Source organism: Chanodichthys erythropterus, chromosome 6 (genome assembly GCF_024489055.1).
Source record: "Chanodichthys erythropterus isolate Z2021 chromosome 6, ASM2448905v1, whole genome shotgun sequence".
Classification (NCBI taxonomy): Eukaryota; Metazoa; Chordata; class Actinopteri; order Cypriniformes; family Xenocyprididae; genus Chanodichthys; species Chanodichthys erythropterus.
The window spans coordinates 3617730-3642410 of NC_090226.1; the positions used below are offsets into that span (position 1 = coordinate 3617730).

At 35.9% G+C, this 24681-nt stretch overlaps 1 protein-coding gene across 5 annotated transcripts in view; it reads left to right on the forward strand.

Moving 5' to 3' along the window:
• The first annotated feature begins 5840 nt into the window (after positions 1-5840).
• The window catches only part of LOC137021397 (E3 ubiquitin-protein ligase TRIM62-like), a 55690-nt gene continuing 36849 nt past the window's right edge, over positions 5841-24681 (forward strand). For all 5 annotated transcript variants that reach the window (XR_010895312.1, XR_010895314.1, XR_010895313.1 and 2 more), the window contains exons 1-2: positions 5841-5976; positions 7097-7642. Coding sequence is in view for 2 of the 5 variants with exons in the window: in XM_067387760.1 (XP_067243861.1) it covers positions 7235-7642 (408 nt within the window). In the remaining 3 variants the exon portion in view is untranslated. The remainder of the gene's footprint in view (positions 5977-7096; positions 7643-24681) is intronic.

Sequence of the window (24681 nt, forward strand, 5' to 3'; positions counted from 1 at the left end):
CCTTTTGGATCTTGAGAGTTTGAATGGCCTCACTGAGCCATCGGATTTCATCAACAATATCTTAATTTGTGTTCCGAAGATGAACGAAGGTCTTACGGGTGTAGAACGACATTACGTTGAAAGGTCACGCGTGACGTAGGCAAAAGTGCCACGGTAGGTTGAAGAATTTCCTGTTAATTTAGATGAAATTTTAATCCTTTAAAGGGATAATTCACCCAAAAATGAAAGTTGTTTTATGAGTTTCTTTGTTCTGTGGAAATTAAAAGGGTATGTTCCGAAGAATGTTGGTAACCACACAGTTTCTGGTCCCCATTGACTTCCATAGTATTTTTTTTTTTTTACTATGGAAGTCAATGGGGACCAACAACTGTTTGAATACCCACATTCTTCAGAACGTCTTCTTTTGTGTTCAAACTCAACTACTTGAGGGTGAGTAAATGACAGGATTTTCATTTTCATGTCTTTGATGAATAGTAAACAGATTTGTTTAGATATATGAAGCTAGTGCCACCCAGTGGTTATTTTCTCTACCTCCCTTGCAAATCTACAAGGTGTTTTAATGTCTTATTGTTTTTTTCCCCATTACAATATATAGACTCCGTGAATGTGTTTTAGGGATTACATGAGATGAATGAGAAGAAGAGCCTTCTGTTACAACACAGGTTGTCCAAATCATTTGTTAGATTATAATGGAGTCAGCATACTGTATATTTTGCAAAGCCAAGTATTTTACCAAAGATGATAGATATGTATATAGTTATTTTTATATGTTTTAAACCTGTAAATGAATTTTTGTCACTGTAAAAAAAAAAAAAAATGTATATATACGTATAAAACACAATACTATTAATAATTGTTTGTCTTTATCATTTTTTTCTATTAGGCAAGCTATTACTATCGTTTACACAAACATAAGTTGTCTAACTAACTCATCCGGCATCGTTTGTGCTACGGACATGGACGAAACCTCTAACTCACCTGGTGGACAATTATAGGCTAAAAAATAATTTGAATGACCTAGTAATGCCTTGGTATTATGTCAGAGAGTTTTGCACAGCAATCTACCACATGTCAAATTTTATTAAGTGCATTGCTTTGATTCATATATTTCCTCAGACCGACAGCTGTGGAAGCACAGTGTAGTAAAGACTGTGGTTCTGCTTTCCAGAACATCCATTATATACATGCTGTTGGTAGACCACCAGCACGAAAAGCAGTTTAAGATTAAAGTATGTTTAATATGAGGCCGGAGGACAGCCTCCAGTGGTGGATCAATGCAGCTGTTAACAGACTTAAGGAATCACAGAGAAGTATCTCTTTAGGAGCTGATTAAATATTGATCATGCCCTCCACCACTGTTTTGATGGTTGCTGTACTCCCACGTCGATATTGCAATGTGGAGTGAGCTGCTTGCTGCTTCTGAGCGTGGAACAAAGTTTTCTGTAAGCCACAGTCTGTTTGTTGTGGGACTGGTTCAGGAAGCCTGGGTTTTCATTTCTAGTTCATTGAGTAAGTACTTGATTTATTCAGAATTAGAACAGATGATGTATAGGAATGTACAGGTGTTTTTTTGGACACAGTAACACCACTGAAATCCAGTTGGGGAATATTTTGGTGTGAACACTTATGACTGATGGATTTTTATTGGTCATCTATATGAATTATTTTAATATTAATATATTAATTATGATTCCTGTAGCTTAAAAATGAAATTTTTTTCATTAATGTTTTATTATATATATATATATATATATATATATATATATATATTATATATATTTATATATATATATATTATATATATATATATATATATATATATATATATATATATATTATATTATATTATATATATATATATATTATATTATATTATATATATATATATATATATATATATATATATATATATATATATATATATATATATATATATATATATATATATATATATATATATATATATATATATATATATAATAAAACATTAATGAAAAAAAATCCATTTGTTTTCCATTTCATTTATTTCACCCTCATCACAGACCCAGACTTTAAGTCTTACAATATGAAAATGCATAATAAAATATTATTTTTTAAATAAAATGCATGATAAAACCTGTTTAAATCTATAGCTGTAAGGAAATGTATGTCACTTTCAATACGTTTTGCATCATTTTTTCATTGTATGTTTTTACATCCCTCGGTTTAGTGCATCATTTTCCTCACAGAATGATAATTTGCAATGTGATATTGGAAATGAAATAGAAAGAGTTTATCTTCTAAAAGTTCACAGATCCAGCAAAGCATATAGTTTTCAGAAACCCAATAGGTGCTCGAGGTGAGTCATTTTATAAGCTGTGTTCTCCATTCTAATCTATCCCTGTTGTGAAACCACAGCAATGTGTTAAAAGCACAAAACGTTGATTATGAGTAAGCAAACAACAGATAGCATTCAGTTTGTGGGAAATCGCTTGTTTGCACTTTGCGCTGTGCTCTGTGACAGGAAATCCTGACATCAACTTGAGGCAGGGAAGCAAACCGATAATCTAACCATTAACAGCATGCCATTTTTCCAATGCAATGTGTGCAAGGTATGAATGAATTTTGATAGTATCTTGTTGCATGCTTTTATAATGAACACAGTGTGTTGTACTGAAGATACTGATTGCACTGCAACTGAATTACAAACTGAATGTAAACCACAGGACCTCAAGATTTTCACACCGAAACTACAGAGATAAACAAGGTTTGCATTGATGTCTGACAACCTCATAAACTGCTGATTCATAAATTTTCACTTTTTCCTGTAAAGTGTGGACAGGTAAAGAAGGCGTCCTTGTTTGTTTTAGCGATACAGTAAGTGTTGTCAATGTTGTTAAATTTGTCTTTGCACAAGTCAAACCACAAGCACCAGAATAACTCAGAAAGAGGGTTGGTGGTCAAAGGTTAGTGTCTGAATTGAAATGTGAGGACAGTGTCGGGAAGTGTGGGGGTGCATGAGTAAAGGTGAAAACACAATGTGCCAACTACATGGGCATTTTTTGGAAAGAGCTTTGACAATAATAACGTCAGGCAGTTGACCAATGATGCACCAGGTGGTTTTGCACAACACTTTCCGCTAACCTGCCGTCTTTGTACGGCCTACAGTAGTTATACACAAACAAACAAGAAGGTTAGAAAAACACTTTCTCTTTCTCTATCAACAAATGCAATTTTTTTTTAAAAAAAGAGAAAACTAAAATTTACATTGTTTCCTGCACTGCAAAAATCCTTTTATTTCCCCCTCAAATAGCAAACAAGACAGATTGACTTTAAGAGGCAAAACTGCAATAAGGTTAATGACCCACATCAAAAACAATAACTATAGATAATATCTATTATATTAGCAAAATACCGGAAGTGGCGCATTCCATACGAGAATCCGTAAGATTTCATCAGATTTTTAAGGTAAATCATTTATAAACCAAAGCAACATACATCAATATGTTTCTGAATATGCTAACCATTCATCACAATTTCAAAATAAAAGTTCAAACTGAGTTTGCATGTTTTGATATCCATGTATTCTTGTTCAAGAAATTACAGTGGCTGTAGCGTAAAGAAGTGGCCAAATAATAAAGATTGAGTAAACATTTCAATTAAATGTCCTTTGATCAATATTAAATAAGGTTATGATCTGCTGTGTGTGTAACAACAACAATCACCAGGCCGTTGGCGCCCTCTGCAGGCATTTGTTTTAATACATAATGTGCATAAGATGATTATGTATATTATGTATTTTGACAGTTTTGTTATATAAAAACCATATGATTACTTGCTTTTGATACATTATTTGAACCATATATCATTGCCTCATTGTTGTTATGTGATTTAAGTCATTTTAAAGGCTAAGGTCTTTGCTTAGATATTTTAGATATTCAAAATAATCGTTAGTGACAGTCTAAATTAAAAAATTAAAATGTATATATATCTAAAAAATTAAAATGTATATATATCTTCTGTGGAAGTGTCAGGACCAAAAAATGTTTGACCTACCTGTCCTAGGATGTCCTACCAGCTTGTCAACATATGTATTTCCATACCTCCGTAGACCATCAGCATGTTCTGTAAGGCTATTAGCCGCAAACAAACAGCAACCTGTGATGTTCTACACAGAGATGTTCATGTCCTCAGATTCGAACTTAAGCATTTCTCTGGCAGCACTGTCAACGCCAGAATGAATCTGCAGCAGTCAGGTGGTACAAGTCAGAACTCCGTAGTTTATGTTAATTATTATTGAGATGTTATGTGCTTTGAGACATGAGGTAATTTATTGCTGTTTCTTATCTCGTGAGTTTGCAGACTCTGGCTGCATCTGAAAAATTATGCCCAAAGTATACTTCACTTTTTACGATTATGCGCGCACCTCCGTATTTTTGTAACCGCGTGTACTATGTATTGTACATGCACATTTAATTTTTTTAGCAGTAATTAGTTTATCCACAAGGTGGCAAACATGCCCTGGGGACATCAATTCACAAGGTTTTATTATCCTGGACATGTTTTTAAAGGTTTAGTTCACTCAAAAATGAAAATAATGTAATTTATTACTCACCCTCATGCCGTTCCACACCTGTAAGGCCTTCTTCGTTCATCTTCGGAACACAAATTAAGATATTTTTGTTGAAATCCGATGGCTCCATGAGGCCTGCATAGCCAGCAATGACATTTCCTCTCTCAAGATCCATTAATGTACTAAAAACATATTTAAATCAGTTCATCTGCGTTCAGTTGTTCAATATTAATATTATAAAGTGACGAGAATGTTTTTGGTGCGCCAAAAAAAACAAAATAACGACTTATTTAGTGATGGCTGATTTCAAAACACTGTTTCATGAAGCTTCGGAGCGTTATGATTCAGCATATCGAATCATGATTCGGATCGCATGTCAAACACATGCCAAACTGCTGAAATCACGTGATTTTGGCGCTCTGAACCGCTGATTCAACACGCTGATTCATAACGCTCCGAAGCATCCTGAAGCAGTGTTTTGAAATCGGCTATCACTTTATAAGTCGTTATTTTGTTTTTCTCGTCGCTTTATAATATTAATATTGAACCACTGTACTCACATGAACTGATTTAAATATGTTTTCGAACTTTTATGGATCTTGAGAGAGGAAATGTCTTTGCATTTCAACAAAAATATCTTAATTTGTGTTACAAAGATTAGGTCTTACGGGTGTGGAACGGCATGAGGGTGAGTACAGAATTTTAATTTTTGGGTGAACTAACCCTTTAACAGACTTCATGAGATTATTGTCATTATGTAAAATCGTAATGTCATTTTTCCAAGTTGCTCTGAACAAAAGCTGACAATTTGCATTGCAGATTATGAAAACAATAAACTAAATTATTTGCATGCTTATTTTTGGATTGACATCAAATTTTATTTCATTTAAATAATTGGATTCTATGCTGAACTCATTGTATAAAAACACATTTGTGTTTTGTGTCGACCTGCAAATACACGCCAGCAGAGTGCGAGCAATCACCCTGATATTATCATATATGCTCATTTCTGCCTGTGATGAGGAAGCCGGAGCTGTACCATCAGAGCAGCGGGAGGGATTCACCCGTCATCTGTGTAAAAATGTCTTATATTCTTCACGAATCCAGCCCAGATTATAAACACAAATTAAAAGTGTGTACTTTACCTTATTTTCTTATACCACGAATAAAAGTCCCTAGAGAGCAGTATTAGCTTGTCCTCTATTTGTGTGTCTCCCCCCTGTGTGGATTTGGTTCGTTCCGTTGCTGTGCGCCTCTGGATCGAGTTTAGAGCAGTGGGATTGTGAGGAGCTGCGCGTGCGGTCGGTCGCTTCAGCCTAGAAGAATCTGACGTGATGAAAATGTCTAATTAAAACAACGACCCGCTCTTCTAATTATGTGACAGTCTGCTGTTTCCAGTGTATAACGCGTCAGGACCCTTTAGGGTAAGTGAATGAAGTGATAATGTCAGTTTTTTCAGAGGATTGAATACATGGGAAACCTGTTTACACATCCTGCTAGCTGGCTAATTATTTAGCAGCCGGCTTTGATAAACAATAAGAAGATATTTATGGAAAAAGGGAGGAGAGATGGTTAAAAAGCTGTTTTTTGAAGCAAAGCGGTGATGCTCATAACTTTTGTGCAATTGCCATGGTGTACAAGAGCTTTCTGAGATGTATACCGCTGATTTAAATGGACTTGATAAGATCCAATTAACTTCAGTTGAAGCCTTTGGTGGAAATGTGTATAACCTTATATAGAGATTCGAGGTGCTTAATTAGCAACTGGAAATTTATTTTGATAATTTCAGATGTTTGTATATTACATTCTTTAAATTTATTTTAAAAGGTCTTGATGTAAAGTGTTTGGTGACTGCTTGTATAAATTAACCTGCTTTTATAAATGAACGTCTTTTAATTAGCAATTTGAATAATCTTTGAATTTTAAATGCAATATTCTCAATTATTTAATTTGTTCTTTAAATGGACATGACAAGATTATGGAATCCCAAACCTGCAGAAATCAAATTAAATGAATAAATAAATTTAATAATAGAAAAATAATTAAAAAATAATAAAAGTATAGTTAAATAAAATAGATGTAGTAAAATAAAGTTCAATAAATACTGAAAATAATAAAAGAAAAAGTAATACAAAAAAAATTTAATTTCTGCATGTTTTGAATCCTGGTAAATTGGACGGTGACTGAGTGACATTATGCAAAAAAAAAAAAAAAAAAAGTAGAAATGAATGTCTTTAATTAGCCAGGCCCAGGGAATATCGTTTCAGATTCTTAAATGAAAATGTAATTATATTTTTAATGGGCTTGATAAGGTCCTGCAGAATGAGGGCAGTAAATAATCAGATTTTCAGGCAAGTCTCTTTTAATTAAGGAATATCAACATTTTCTCCTCTGCTTTCAATCGGTGGGAGATTTATCTGCATTCACTCATCAATGCATGATAATTTAATGCAAAGTCCATGTCTAAAATGTTCGTACACTTCGTGTACCTGTTGCAGAATCATTGTCTTACTTATTCTCTCTGTTTCTGTTTTTCTTTTCTAGAATATTTCACCTGATTCACTAGAGGAACATTTTCAAGACACTCACACGCACATTTAGGAAGCCCAGCTGGTTGGGAGAATCAGGGATTGTGCATCCTGCTACCTGCACAGTGCATGACCGACCTCTCCAAAGATTCAAATGGCTTGCTGTCTGAAGGACGAGCTCTTGTGTTCCATTTGTCTGAGCATTTATCAAGACCCAGTCAGTTTCGGCTGCGAGCACTACTTCTGTCGTAAGTGCATCACTGAGCACTGGAGCAGACAGGAGCATCACGGCACACGAGACTGCCCGGAGTGCAGGAGGACCTTCACAGATCCCCTTTTATCCCCGAGCTTGAAGCTTTCCAACATCGTGGAGAGGTACGCCGCTTTCCCTCTGGACGCCATCCTCAACGCCCAGAGGAACACGTACCCATGCAAGGACCATGAAAAGGTCAAGCTCTTCTGCTTAAGTGACAAGAGCTTGGTGTGCTTCTTCTGCGATGAGCCCGCCTTACACGAACAGCACCAAGTCACCACCGTCGACGAGGCCTATGAGGAAATACAGGTCTGTTTTATTTGGGTTTTATGAGCTTTTATTCTCCTCTGGGTCATATGTGTTTTCATGAAAGCTCTTATTGATAATCCCGCAAGTTTTACTGTTTTCTTAAAGGATTAGATCACTTCAGAATTAAAATTTCCTGATCATTTACTCACCCCCATGTCATCCAAGATGTTTGTCGTTATTTCTTCAGTCGAAAAGAAATTAAGGTTTTTGAGGAAAACATTCCAGTATTTTTCTTCATATAGTGGACTTCAACGGGTTGAAGGTCCAAATTGCAGGTTCAGTGCAGCTTTAAAGGTCTCTACATGATCCCAGATGAGGAATAAGGGTTTTATCTAGTGAAAAAAAAAAAAAAAAAATGTATATATATTTTTTTTAACCACAAAAACTCATCTTGCACTGCTCTGCGACGCGCCAAGCATTATGTAATCATGTTGGAAAGGTCACGCATGACATTACCGATTTGGCGAAAGTACTGATCCAAAAGACCTTTTACAAATAAAAAATAAAACGATGTCAGATGAAGTTGGGGGAGAAAATAAGATCAAGTTTTTCACTCTGCCGCGATACTTCAGTCTGCGTCACGCTTGACCTTTCCAACATGATTGCGTAATGCGTGGCGCATATTAAAGCTAGTGTAAGACAAGCATTTGTAGTTTAAAAAGTATAAAAATTTGTATTTCTTTTAGAAAATGCCCGACCGTTTCGCTAGATAAGACCCTTATTCCTCAGCTGGGATCATGTAGAGCTCTTTGAAGCTGCATTGAACCTGCATTTTGGACCTTCAACCCGTTGGTCCCCAGTGAAGTCCACTGTATTGAGAAAAATCCTGGAGTATATTCCTCAAAAACCTTAATTTCTTTTCAGGCATGAACATTTTGGATGACATGGGGGTGAGTAAATTATCAGGGAATTTTAATTCTGAAGTGAACTAATCCTTTAAAGGTTGTAAATAGCAATTAAAATGTTCTGAAATAAACAAGATGCCAGGCCTTGAGGAAGGTCAGTTCTTAGGCTAATTATATTAGCGTCATTGCCAGATGGATTATTTGTTTACTGTTTTGACAGTTAGGCGTTATCAGTATTTGTCAAATGTGACATAATTTGAATTGTTTAGAATCTAAAAACTTGCTGTTGTCATTGGGAGGGTTTCTGATTACTTTAGTGTCCAAACCCACACTGCATTTATTTAAAATGGTCATAGCTCTTCTGTAGAACTGGGTTTAAGTATTTAGTCCATGAGTCTTGTAAACATTTTTCTAAGACTTTCTAATTCCAGTGGTAAACATTGTTTGGTTTTTCTGTCCAGTTTATCTGAATAGTTGATGTACGGTATATGTTCAGAGCATATGCAGTTTTTCTTTCTCCATCCTTGTTTGGAGACGCAAAGGAAAATTAGTGCAGAAATATGTTTTCAGGAGTTCATTCTTGGTCTTTTTAGGTGGTACATTTTACTTTTATTATTGCCATTTGAATAGAAGCCTGTAATAATATCTGTTTGTTTAATCTGAACAGCTGTTCTGGAGAGATATTAATGAAGCATGTCCCATTTATTTACTTTACGAGCTTGGAAATGCTTTTGAAAATGTACTTTTCAGTTTGAGTTTTAGGTTGTTCAAGAGCTTTCACAGCTTTCTGTTGCTTTCCTTGAATGCTTTTCATATAACTTATTTGGTCGACGCAGGCCTCTTTGTGAGGTTCCCTTTTTTTCACCATACTTCCTGGTCTTTACAACCAAACATTGCCTACCTGTAAATTGTAAACGCTGTTCTCAAAAGTACCATATCTTTGAAAGAGGTCAACTCACATTTATAAACCTTTTCTATATTTTTCAGTGAGTGTTTCCTATTGTGTGCATATGCATGCTCACTCTATGAAGCATAATGCATCATATTTGTTCCATTTTTGTTTATTCATGTATACTTTGAATACTAGTGTCTTGTTGTACTGCCAGTGTACATGTGAAATGAAAATGTCCAGCTTTGTACAAGTCAGTATTACACTAGCATCATGAGCTGTGCCCCTCGTTAAGGACATCTGCTCAATGCATAACCTTTTTCTACATAATATTTTTTTTTTTTTTTTTTTTTTTTTTTTTGTCATTTTGGCCTGAATTATTAGTCTGAATTTAAGTGAACAAGAATAACTTTACGTACTTAAAGTTTATTGATTGACTGTTCATATGATGTGTCTGTAAAGATGCATATTTGCCTTTTGTTTATCTCAACTGTCTCAAGAGTTGGACATATTGGTCATTCAGCACCTACTCCTGTGGTATGATAACATGCATCAGAGGTGACGTTTGCATTTAGTACAACTTGGTCTTATCTGTTTAGGACTGTTTTATTGTCTGGAAGTGAGAAAGTACTTGAGAAACAGATAGGAAACAGCAGTGACCGTGTAAGTAAGACAACCAAGCACAAGTGAAGTGTTTGAGTGGAACAGATTGTTTTATACACAATCTTTAGAACTTGGCTGAGATGATGTCATACTCATAAACATTCTGTATTTTTTTGTGCCGCAGTTGCATAATTTTGCACCTACTTTCTTTTAAAGGGCTAGTTCAATCAAAAATGAAAATTTTGTCATTTACTCACCCTCATGTTGTTCCAAAATATGTGAATAAAAGTGAATGGTTAAATCTGTTCATCATATAAAGAGATTGTGTCTCTTCAGAAAATTTGGATTAAACTGCTCAATTCATATGGATTAGTTTTACGATCTCTTTAGGAACTTTTTGAAGCATCACAGTGTCAGTTGCGTAGCTGTCAGGGACAGAAAGCCCTCAGATTTCATCTAAAAGGTCTTAATTTGTGTTCTGAATATGAAAAGTCTTACGGGTTTGGAACGACATGAGGGTGAGTAATTAATGACAATTTTCATTTTTGGGTGAACTAACCCTTTAAAGTATTAGTTCACTTCAGAATTAAAATTTCCTGATAATTTACTCACCTCCATGTCATCCAAGATCTTTGTCTTTTTTCTTCAGTTGAAAAGATATTTTTGAGGAAAACATTCAAAGATTTTTCTCCATATAAAAGACTTCAACAGCTACTCAACGGGTTCAAATGTTAGTTTCAGTGCTGCTTCAAAGAGCTCTACATGATCCCAGATGAGGAATAAGAGTCTTCTCTAGAGAAACAATTATATTTATAAAAAAAAAAAAAAAGTGTATAAAGTGTGTGTGTGTGTGTGTATATATATATATATATATATATATTTTTTTTTTTTTAAACGCAAAACAGCATGTAGAATTAAAGGATTTGTTCACTTCAGAATTAAAATTTCTTGATATTTTTACTCACCCCCATGTCATCCAAGATGTTTGTCATTCTTTCTTAGGTCGAAAAGAAATTAAGGTTTTTGAGGAAAACAATCCAGCTTTCACGATCTCAGCCAAAGAATAAGGGTCTTATCTAGCAAAAAGATCGGTCATTTTCTAAGTATATACTTTTTAAACACAAATGCTCATCTTGCACTACTTCTGCGATGCACCACGCATTACGTAATCACATTGGAAAGGTTATTCGTGACGTAGGCAGAAGTACTGTGGTTGGGCGAAAAACTCTTTTTCTCCTCCAACTTCAAAATCGTCCGACATCATTGTTGTACCTTTTTGTAAAGGGCATTTGACTTAGTCTTTGCAAGTTCATTTTGTAAACACTGGATCGGTACTTTCGACTACGTCACGCGTGACCTTTCTAACGTGATTACATAATGCGTGCCACATCGCAGAGCAATGCAAGACGAGCATTTGTGGTTAAAAAGTATATACTTAGAAAATGACCGATCGTTTTGCTAGATAAGACCCTTATTCTTTGGCTGAGATCGTGAAAGCTGGATTGTTTTCCTCAAAAACCTTAATTTCTTTTCGACCTAAGAAAGAATGACAAACATCTTGGATGACATGGGGGTGAGTAAAAATATCAAGAAATTTTAATTCTGAAGTGAACAAATCCTTTAATTCTACATGCTGTTTTGTGTTTTTTTAAACATAACAGCATAATATTTGGTCAAATTGGAGCTCTATTAGAGTACCTTTTGTTGTCGGCGCCATAGAAGGGTGAAACGCTTCTAAACTCCGGTTAGGGAATTAATAGGAGCAACATGCTGCAGTTGTCAGACAATTAGCAGCGGTCTCTTTAGAGACACTCTCTCGAGGGGACAGACTTTATTCCGTTCCATGTCTTTTGAGACAAACACAAAACGCATCTCCTTTTCAGCATTTTAAATAGCTCAGAGATACACACTGAAAGCCTCCGTCATGAACAAATACTCCCCATGAGAAACCGCGCACTCGCTAATGCCAAGTGTGTACTTTATACACACGTTTTTCAGCAATTTACTCTAACGCAACAAAGAGTAAATTGCTTGGGAATTCCTGGGCAGCTCTTGGGTGCAAATGAAACTGTTTATCCTCAAAAAAGCCCCTTTGGCTAAATGAGGTAGTGTGTTGGAGTGTTGGATGGGAGTCCATAAGATGTGGCATTACATGTGAATCAATGAAGCGCTTGTAAGGTTTATTCCGTTAGCACTAACCTGAGAAAGCTGTAGTTGTGAAGCTTATTTCTTTCTGGAAAAAATGCAGTCATTACTTGATAACTTTTGTGCCAAATGATGCATTTTGATTTAATGTACTAATAAGCTGTGGCCAATGCTAATTTAATTGGCATACTAGTGTTGATTGTACAAGTTAGTCATTACTTTTGGAAACCGACCAAATTTGGTGTATTTTACAGAAATAATTCAAATTACACTACACTTTTATCAGAATTTTTTTTTTTGTATTTTATCTGGCATTGCATATTTGTAAATGAAGGACTTATTTTTCTTTTAATAAGCACAATATTTCCCCTCTCTTTTTGCTTTTACGAGTTTCTGTGAAAATATAATGCTTTTTAAGCTCATGTAACTTTCTTTGTTGTTGTTTATAGTCTGCTGTTTCCGGCTTCCAGATGTCTCTGGTATTATACAACACTAATTTCTGTGAACTAGTTAGATTTCTGGTTTAAAGAAAAAATCATACAAAGGCGACATAGATCTGAACCTCCATCAACAAATGACTTAGATCACTCTACTTAGACTGAGCCTGTGATTCAGTGAGAATATAGAAAGCTCATTGTCTGTACTGAAACAGACTCAAGAGGTCATTTTTTATTTGAAGTGCCACTGTTCAGTGCTTTCATTAGATTTAATAAATAGTCGACTGTCTGCAGATGTCAGCACTGGCATGACAGGAACTTTGATGATGATGTATAATCTCTTTTAGACCAAAATATTGCCATTGGCTGGTTACTCTGGCTAATTACATCATTATTACATTGCATGATGATATGTATAGATCTTCTCGTTCAGATTTTTCTCTTGTTCCTTCAGTTGTGTCTATAGTCTCTCTCACGCAGTCTCTTTTCTCATACTCCATCAGTCTTCCTCTCTCTCAAAGTCTTTGCCTATCTTTTGCACAGTTTTTTTTTTTTTTTGCTCTTCTTATTCATGCCCCATCTCTCCTGTTGTAATGACACCTTTCGAGTTCAGGCACCTCTGTTTCAGGCACAGATTGAGTGGAGGCTGAGGGAAATAGGCTGCTGGGAAGGGAAATAAAAATTCTGTGCAGGTGTTCCATCGGCTCAATGCCAGATAAGAAACAGTTATTTAGGTGGAATGACCGCGCAGGTTTCTCTTCCTATGTCATGAAATCTTGCGTTGATGCATGATGTTGCTTCTCATTACATGTTAACTTTGTTTTACCACAGCAGTAATTGTAAGACTTTACATTAAGGTCCCATTTGTTATTAGTTAATGCATTGTTAATGTTAGTTATTAGTTAATGCACATTTGGTAATGCTAGTCAAACAAAAATACATACAGTAGTAAATGTTTAGATTAAGGGCTTTTTCACACCTGTAGATCGATTGCATTGTTCCAAAACAGGGACTTAATTTGCTGCAACGTTGCATTGCATCTTCTTGTTTTGGTTTGCTTTCGCAAGGCAATATTTCAAAGCATACCAAAATGTGTTTATGCAAGTCACATGCGTGTACAACTGTCCTCTTATTACGGTTCATGTGAACTTGGGTACGGTTCGCTGCTGATATGAGCACAGTCGTATTTATTCACGGAATTGAACCTCTGTTGATGGCGTATGATTTGATAAAACTGTGTGCTTGTGTATGTTCTCACAAGTGTGGTTGATGCACTGCAAAGCAGAGAGAATATAGGGCCCTATAAAATCCATTTTATTTTTCCCCAAATTCTGTTTTTTCCGTTTTATTTAATTTTGACTCCATTTTAATGGTTAAATTAAATTTTATTAATCAAAAAGCATGTCTAATTAATTGAAAAATATATATTTTTATGATTTTTGTTTTTTTCTTCAGAAGCTCTGTTGTGTATTTAAATTTTTCTGGCAGTCAAATGAACGCATACCATTTAATTTATCTTTTTAATCATGAAATTAAACTTTTTTTTGTCAAACAATGTGCTGCACAACAGAGCTTTACTGTTAATTAAAACATGGAAGAAACACTGAGATTATTGTTAAAAATATATATTAATAATTTATTATTAAATTAAATTATCTAAATTCTACTGTACAACAGTAATATGTTTGTCAAGTTAAATCGATCTTTTATTTTGACGGTTTGCCTAGAGCTTTGAGTTTGTGTTTATGATGGTAGTTTTCTCAACCGAAGCAGTTAAATGCTGATGAAGTGACTTTCAGAGCAGCTCTGGAGATGAATTTGTGCGTTCATATAGTGAGCCGACAGAAGACGAAAACACTGCGAGCGCCACACGTGCATCAGCGTGTGTGCGCCCCCGCGATTGAGTGTGAGGCGGTGTGAGGTAAATGAAACTGCGCTTCCGCATCATTCATTTCAGAGTCACACAGGCATGCAGGATTCATGTTTAAATAGTCTTTTTGCGGTTTAATATTCAGTCACTAGTCTATATAGCGATTTAATTTGTGTACTGACCTGCTTTTAATTCACTCATCAAAAATTTGTCAAATTCCGTGACATTCCGCGTTATATAGTAAATTCCGTTTTTATGAATGGATTCTGCAATTCCGTCCGCGATTCCGTGATCGCGGAAATTATAGGGCCCTAGTGTTGTCACGATACTAGAATTTCTAACTTCTATACGATACCTTGAAAAATATCGATATTCGATACCATTTTCGATACCACGGAGAAAAAAACTGCCACAATATTAAGGGGTTATTTTTTAACCTAGAACATATATTTTACATTAACAAAACTGTCCTGAGGTAGTGCACTTGTTCAAAAGCCTCTCAGATTGCATTACATTCAAAAACCAATAAATTGCAAGTAAAAAAAAAAGTGCAATCTTTTGTATTTCCAAGTAAAATCAAATCACAATGTCAACAAAAGATACTTAAACTTCAAGCAAAAACAAAATCAGTGCAATCTTATGCATCAAGTATCAAATTAGTAAACAAAATAATTAAATGGAATCTGTTGCTGCAGTTTTATGCAGATTTTCTCTACAGAGGTGAGTGAGATTGACACCCATTACTGTAATGCAATGAAAAATACTTACAAAACATTTGTTAATCAAAGTTAAAAGTTGTATTTGTTAATATTTTTTTCATTGGACCGGAGCTAACATGATCCGCTATATTTTTATTACCTAATACCTACTGTTATCAAAGATTAAAATATACTGTAACAAATGCATTGCTCATCGGTCATAAAAGCTGGTTAATACATTAACGTTATTTGATGAACAGATTTAAACGCAAACGTGCGTGCATCACACGCGAAAACAGTGCTCACTGGATCGACATGAAGTCGTCAAGTCACCTTTATTTATATAGTGCTTTTAACAATTCAGATCCGGCTGTCGGTCTCTCAGGTGCTTTGCTATATTAGTGGTGTTAGCGCCTTTTGTTAGCACTGTTCTGTAGCATCTCTTGCATATTGGCTTGCTTGTGTCCTTCGACTTTCCATGTTCATTTGCCTCATATGCAAAATATTTCCAGATAGCACTTCTGCTGTGTTCCTTATCAACCAAAGCTGGTCGCGCGGGCGCTGCACTCGCCATCTTTCCATTCACTTCACTTTTGCTAACCAGAGCAAATGAGACGAGTGCGCGTGCGCATGTGGTGGTCGTCAACGCGCCTTTGGAGAGAAGTGAAAGTGAAAGCGCGGCTAGTATCGATACTTCGGGAAATTAGTATTGGTACCGTTCAGATATTTCAGTATCGATATTTATCGAAATATCGATATTTTTGACAACACTATAGGGCCCTAAGATTATCTATTTAAGGGGTACATAATACACACAGTATCTGCCATGACAGTTTCATCTCATGTTTATTTTGAGTACCTATGAAGTAATATTGCATTCTTCATATCTCCAAAGAGTCTTTAGTTTTATCATATTTATAAAAGATGGATAAGCTGTACAGAGTCTTTCCAAAAACAGCTGAGCTCCTGGAGGCGTGCCGTGTGAGCGGAGCAGAAGAGTGATGAGCACTCGCAGATTTTGTGTAGTGATCGTCTGCAAGCTATCAATGGTCAGCTAAACAAATGTATTTAAACACACACAATACACCATCGCATTATCCATGGATAACTTTTGAATTACTATAATGAATATAGCGTATAGTGAATAATGAATTCACTATGTTCGTGTTGTTTACATTATATGCACTTAGGTGTCTATTGCCAACAAAACAGACATTTGAAGCAGTTTTACTCACCACCTGCGGTTCCGACTCATGACTGGGATCATTATCGCTGTGACCGCTCCATCTTTCAGTTTCAAATGATCTGTAAATCCAGCGTGGAACTGAGCCTTGTTTCGTAAGCGCCGATCCTGAGGGCTCGTGCAGTCATGGAAAAACATGAGATATTCTCCATTCATTTTAACCAATAAAAAAATTGATTGCAACTATCAGACACAACTTTATCCTTTTTTTCCAAACTTTATTTATTTTTTTTGAAACTTTGGCCATGTTTAGCATGAGAATCCAACTCTTGAACAGTGTAAATAAGTCTGAATGCATGAACTAGCATTAGACCCTCCCTTTAATTTCTGCAGGACTGCCCTGTTCTTTAGAACATTTGCAGTACATTCACGGTAGGTAACTAATGTTAACAAATGAAAACTTATTGTAAAGGTGGTTCTTTAGGGTTGGCAACTAAAAAATTAATTCCATTTAAACAATAAAAACTAGCACAAATGAATTTGCTTTGATTAACGGCTCTTGAGTATGGAGTCTCTAAAGGGACATGGTGATGGAAAAAAAAAAATGATATGGGAGGAAAAAAATATTTCTCTTTCAAAAGTTTTGCATTCCCCCAAGAAACTTCACGTTTGCTCACAAAACCTTTGAGTTTTTTGCAAGCAAATGCAAAAGTTTTGCATGTGAACACTAAAGAATTGAAATATATATTTATATATATATTTATAACTGAAAAAGATGATTATTAGACAAAATTTCGAACTAATGCAATGTGCTTCCTTGTTATAGGCAGTGTCATAAAGTGTGACCCATTTAGGCTGATTAATGAACAAATCTTTAAATCAGTGTTAAAGTGATAGTTCACCCAAAAATGATCAGAGGTCACACTTTCGCCGCAAGTCGACTTGTTTACTGATGTTTGTCGGAAGCTGGTTATTATAGTTTATAAAGTTGTAAATATGGATATTTTTCTTAAAAAACCCATTGCTTCGCTTCAGAAGGCCTTTATCAATCCCTCTGAAGCCATGTGGATTACTTTTATCGTGGATGGATGCACTTTTTTGGGCTTCAAAATTGTGAGCGCCATTCACTACCATAATAAAGCTTGGAAGAGCCAGGATATTTTTTTTTTAATAATATAGAGAGAAGATAGTCATATACACCTAGGATGGCTTGAAGGTGATTAAATCATGGGATAATTTTCATTTTTGGGTGAACTATCCCTTTTAGTGTATACTAAACAAAAAGTATTACTAAAAGAATTGTTAATGGAATCATTAAATAACTGGAACCGCTGTGTTAAATTGTTTATGATTCCCATCCTTGTTGTCTCATTTGTAGTCCATGCAGTCTCAAAAGACTTATTAATGCAGCTTTCATGATGTTTTTGTGCCAGCTTTTCACAAAGTACATAATCAAGGACTCTGATGTAGGCAGGGCTAATTGTAGCGGTTTTCAGCTGCCCGGCAAGCTCGTGTCGAGCCATAAACATATGTCGGCTCTCTCTGCTGGGCCACACAACGCTGTGAGATTTGGATTTTGCCTCTTGCAGTATATGATTGTTTGTGTAATCTACTTAACTTTGCACGCTTTGACCTATCAGATGCAGGGACGGCATCTGTTGATGGACGTTTGCTCATACCACTCTTCTCCATCCTTTCGTCTCCCTCCCAGGTGCTATTGTTACATTCCTAATGCACTTGAACATCGACCGACCCAGAAGCATGTAGCCGTGCACCCTCTTTAACATGCTCTGTGTGTTTTAATGTAGATGTTATAGAGGATAGGAGTGGATTTGTTTAGGGCTCTAGTGTTTGCTTCATGGAAAGCAGGTTTTCACTGCAATCTAATGCACTCTTATCCCTCAGGGACAAGGCTTTTCTTAATGTACTTGATGCGGGCCGTCAACTATTGCCAGCATTTGTGCTCTCTCATTTTTTTTTTTTTGCTGTGTCCTGTAAGAAATACACTACTGATTATGAAATTTGGGGTCAGTAAAATACAGTAAAAAGAGTAATATTGTGAAATATTATTACAATTTAAAATGTTCTATTCCTGTAATGCAATACTCCAGTCTTCAGTGTCACAATATTCTTCAAAAAACATTCTAATATGATGATTTGCTGCTCAAGAAACATTTTTCATTATCAATTGCTTTTTTTTTTTTTTTTTTTGAGGAAACCATGATATTTGTTGATTCTTTGATGAATAGAAAGTTCAAAAACAGCATTTTCTGGAGTAGACATCTTTTGTAACATTATAAATGTCTCGACTGTCACTTTAGATAAATTTAATGTGTCCTTGCTGATTTTTATTTATTTTTTTAAAGGGAAAAAAAACGGTATGGCTTTATTTTAGGGTTCAATTCTCACTTTTAACTAGGTGCTTATTAGCTTGCATTTTACTAGTATATTGGTTGTTTATTAGTACTTCTACAGCACATTAAAGCCTGATTCTGCATGACCTTATTCTACACCTCTTAATCCTACCCAATACCTAAATTTAAACGCTACAAAAGCTACCTTGCTAACTATTAATAAGCAGTAAATTAGAAGTCGATTGAGGCAAAATTTGTAGTTAATAGTGAATACATGTTCCCCTTTCTGAAGTCTTACCAAAAAAACTTACTGATCCCATTTGAACAGAAGCATATATTATGATTTGGTGCATTCAGTGATCAGGCAAAACAAGGTACCTGGCATATATTCTAAATCGCATTAATACTTCATTGCAAAGTTATTATTTTAGCTTTAAAGTCTTCAAAATTGTCCATTTTTAGTGTTGTCAAAAGTAACAACTTTGGTACCAAAGTCGGTACTTTTGACAACACTAGGCTATAGTGGATGAATTTCTGTAGATGCACTTTGCTCTATTCAAATCATTACTTTGCGGATTGTTATGCCGTGTTTCCTGGACCGCTATTCTAAAAACATAATTCTGTAGGAAACACTGTTGTTATGTCACATAACTATGTCTCTTCTTGGGCTGGGACAATAGATCGATTCTCGATTTGCGATACGAAGAATCTGGAGCGATTCTGGTATTTTTCGACGTATCGCGTTTCTCTCTCGAATCAATTCTGAGCTTAGTTTTTAAACAGTAGATGGCACTACTATATGTGCATTTGTTTCCATTTCCTTTACACACACACCACTTAAACCTAAAATAATAACTCATAAAGTCTGAAAAGGTTGAAGCGAATTACAAATCTCGCATCATAAAACCATTCTGAGCCGAGGTGCAAGTATATGTAATAGGGGTGTGACGAGACGGGTATCTCACGAGACGAGACGAGACAAGATTTTTACACACTATTTTTAAGAAATCCTCAATGGCGAAATACATGACTAGAAAAGATATTCTGCAGGTGTATTTGAAATGTTTTAACTAATCATCTTGTAATGAATGTCATTTCAGTTCTACTTTCTTAGTATGAATTATCATATGCAGTAAAAGACAACAATACTCAAGCACTGTAAAAGGTTTTGCTACTAACTCAACTGACTGACTTCTCTTCTGTATGATTTCAGTCTCTTCAGACCTTACTGTACATGATTTATGAGCTTCTACAACTTTTGACCTCCTAACTGAACTCCTTTCCACAAACTGATCATAGAAATAAAAAATAAAAATGGTAACACTAAGATGTTACAATAAGGTCTCACAATAAGGTCTCAATAAGGTCTCATTTATTAACATTTATGTATTAACCAACATCAACAATGAGCAATATATGTGCTACAGTATTTATTAATCTTTATGTTAGTTAATAAAAATAGTCATTCATTGTTAGTTAATGATAGTTCACAGTGCATTAACTAATGTTAACAAATGAAACCTTACTGTTTGTGCTTAATAAGATTAAGAGAAAACTGTTATTTATTTTTATGGTTACACTTTACAAGTTGAAACCATGAACTCAATATTCAAAGTGCAAATAAGACCAAATGTTTCTTTGATACAGAGCTAAGAGATGGTTACAACTACACTGCCCAGCCTAAAATAGCTTTCATATTGAGAGATATCTGCATTCATCAGGGAGCCGCTTTCAAAATGCGGGGTATTGAAATCGCGCGTTTACTTTCACTTTCAGCGATCGCGCGTATCTCTTTAAATATGGAGCGGCGGCGACCGTTTTCCAACCGAATTAAATGTTTTTTATTTAAACACAAAGCAAAAGGACAGTGGAGGCGTAATGTAAACGTAGCGGTGTCATATTCTTTCCTAATCATCCTGACACTCTGTCATGGCAACATCACGAGACTACTTTTCGCCTCGACGAGAAATCTCGTCACACTTTAGTCTCACACCCCTAATATGTAACCACTACATGACTCAGCCGAATGCACAAGTGCTGTCTAGCAGTCTTCTTCATGAGCATTTGAGAGTATGGAGCAACATCGTCTGTTAAAACTAAGCTCAGAATCGATAAGAGAGCTAAAATATCAGGATCGATCCAGATTCATTGTATTGATTGAGAATCGATGTATCGTCCCAGCCCAAGTCTCTTCCTGTTATCCTCATGCAGACATCATGCAGAAATAACCTATTTCACTTTTGTAGCTGGTCTCAACATGAATTGAAAAATTTTAGACAACCACACATTATTTCCATGCACAACTCTGCAGTTTTACACATGAAGATGATTTTTTCGTATGTTTAAATATTTTGACAAATTTGATGCTATTTTGACCAGTAAGCTGCTACTTAAAAAAAATTATAATAATAATACAGTTTTTTCCAATTGCTAACACACTAAAATGACATGCACAGCACAATTATTTAAACTGACACACAGAGAGCAAAACTTCTTCTCAAGTCTCCAAAAGTCTAAACACCTTTTCTGTTTTACACACATTTTGCATTTCAAAATAGCACTTTTTAAATTCACTAAATACAGTTCTCTGCATAAGACACAACAATCTGACATAAAGTCACATGTTTGCCATTTCAAAACACTGCCATTCAAAATGACACTACATGAGCTAATTGGCCAATTACATGTGCTACCTGGCCAAACACCTCAGTGGTTAATTGTTAACACTTCAATCAGGATGTAAGCACTATGAAAAGACCACAGGTGAGAACCTTTTTTTTTTACAACAACAATGGAAGACATTGCAGAGAGAGGAAGAGGAAGAAGAAGAGGAAGAGGAAGAGGGGGAGGAAGAGTGAGAGGTAGGGGTAGAGCAGGTAGAGGAGTTCATGGCCAAAGAAGACAAACACTTTCAAATAAAATCAGAGCAACCTTAGTAGATCATGTCATCAACCATGGGTTGACAATGCGTGAGGCTGGACAGAGAGTGCAGCCAAACTTGAGCCGTTTTACTGTCGCCTCTGTCATCCGGACCTTTAGACTGGAGAACAGGTATGTAACCAAAATTTCATGTAGTACACATGTAGTATACCCCATGTCATAGTGTATCAGTTGGGTGACACCTGTTTACTTAGTGTATGACATCAGCCATTCATGAACTGTACAAGTTTCCTGTACAATGTACTCTACTGTGGGGGAAAATATCTAGGCTGCATTGTCCAAGCCCTATATATATTTTTATTTTATTTTTTCTAAAGGACTGAGGGACGACACCATGGTGGAGGAAGGGGCCAAATGTTCACCGGGGTACAGGAAGCTGCCATTGTAAACTTGGTTTTGGAAAATAATGAAATCAGATTACGAGAAATTCAAAGCCACATCATCCAAGACAACACCTTATTCAACAACATTCAACGAGTTAGTCTGTCCACATTGGCTCGCATTCTCAAGCGAAACCAAATCAGAATGAAACAACTTTATAAGGTGCCGTTTGAGAGAAACTCTCAAAGAAACAAAGAGTTCAGACGAGCATATGTGGATGTAAGTACTATATTGACTGCAGTACACTACACACAACATTGTTTCCCAGTGTACTGGATAACACCATATTGAGTGATTTTTGTTCTTTGTTTTCAGGGAGTACTGGAAATGGATGCTCATGCAATCCCACATGAGTTCATCTTTATAGATGAGGCTGGGTTCAACCTAGCAAAGACCAGAAGAAGAGGGAGAAACCTCATTGGCCACAGAGCCATTATTGATGTTCCTGGCCAACGTGGTGGGAACATCACAATGTGCGCTGCCATCTCCAATATGCATGGTGTCCTCCACCGTCATGCCAAACTTGGACCATACAACACAGCCCATATTCTCACATTTCTGGACAGACTTCACAACATTCTCATACCACCAGAGCGTATGAATGATGCAGACCATCAAAGAAACCGGTACGTTGTAGTATGGGACAACGTGAGCTTTCATCGTGCAGCCCCAGTCCAAAACTGGTTTGCTGACCACCCAACATTTCTCGTGCAATACCTCCCACCATACTCACCATTTCTGAACCCCATAGAAGAATTCTTTTCGGCATGGCGGTGGAAGGTATAAGACCGGCAGCCCTTTGTGCGCATGCCTCTTGTGCAGGCCATGGAAGAGGCATGTGATGAGATTGATGTGGGTGCAATTCAGGGATGGATAAGGCACTCAAGGCGCTTCTTCCCTCGATGTCTGGCAAGGGAAGATATTGCCTGTGATGTTGACAAGGCGTTGTGGCCAGACCCGGCTGTGCGGCAAGATGCTGCCTAATTATTTTTCTTGCCTTTTTTTTTTGTTTGTTTTTTTTACTGTAATATATTTTTTTTTCAGAAATTTTCTTTTTCAGTTGACTTTTTTTGTAAGAATATTTTTGTTCAGTCCCATGTAAATATATCTGCTGTGCTTATGTTGTACTGACTTGTTTACTGTAGTGAAGGAAAAAAAATAAAAATGTTGCAACAGCATGTGTGTGTATCTGCAAATATTTCTGTGCATGTGAAGAATCTGATACATATTTTAGTATTATGGCAAAGCATACTAAAGATGGGGGTGCTTTTCATTATGCCCAACAGTGTGTAGGTGGTTAGGCAAAAATCTGGTAATATGAATGAAGTGTGTGCCATTTCATGCAAAAGTTTGATTTTGATAATGCTCTGTGTAGTTTTGGTTGCAGTGCTTCATTTTGCAGGATATATGAGGTATTTTGCAGTTTGGGTGTGTGGTTTTGTGAATTGTGTTAAGTGTTTTGATAAAACCAGACTAGTTTGAAAAATTGTGTGTTAGCAATTGGAAAAAACTGTAATTTGGTAAAAAAATATTTTTGGTGGTAATTTATTTGGGTAAATATTTTAATCTGAATAGTCCTTTGTCATACGGGCCCCTAAACAATAGCTTTTTGAATACTTCATGTTCTCTTTTCTGCAATGGAGGATCTAGTCTTTAATTGCAATCTATGCTTTGAAGATGTGTGGGTTGAAAATGTTGTAAGGGAGCTGACTGCCTTACAAAAATGGCTTTTACTTGTTGCTGAAGCCTTAATAAGTGAACCCTAGAGAGTCTGTTGTGGGTGTGTTAATTTGAGATGCCTATGGCAGGTCTGTTTGTTCTTTGTCTCCTACAACCCTGAGGCCCTTTAACTTGATACAGTGTGTGTTTGTAGGTGTGTGCGTGGTGTTAGCAGGCGAATGAGTCTAAAAGAAATAATAGTGAATCATCTTATGAAAATCAGCTTGAGGCAGTTAGTTTGTGATCAAAACTAGGCACTAAACAGGCACTAAATTCAGGAATTTGAGAGATTCTGACCGATTCCTACATGACCGTCTAAAAAAGCAGCTTAAATTCACTTTGTTGTTATACATAAGTTGTGTGCTGGAAGGGCTAGATGATATATTGCACATTCACAATCATTTTGTTGTTAAAATATGGCTTATAGGCTATGTTGGTCATTATTAAGGTTTGTTATATTGGTGCATATAAGCAGATTTTTCTTGTTCATTTGGTGAAAATCATGACTATTTTAAACAAAATGTTTACTTCTTGCATTAAACATTTTATATCAGATTGACCGTAATGGCTGTTGAAGTTATATTTAAATGACACTTTTAAATATCGAGTTGTTTAACATTATTCGCCAAATGGCTGAAATCAAATTGATCAAATCTGTCACCCATCTTGAAGTTTTGATCTTTTTTCTGTCCCGAATTTTTAAGATTACCTGTGATCAACTTCTATACCTTTTGCTCTTTTTCTCTTTGAACTATATCATCACCATTTTCTCCTTCAACCTCATCTCACAACTTCCTTTTGAGAAATACCAGCTCTTTTAGTTGGTAAGGGATTTTTAGGGGCTTCTGAGATTGTTACCAAGTGATTTATTTTCCCTCAGGTTTGCTAACAAATGAAAAGGCAGCGGGTGGTCGATGAGGAGCTGTCACGTTCACACTGAATCCTCGCCAAAAGGAACAGCAGAACGGTCCATGT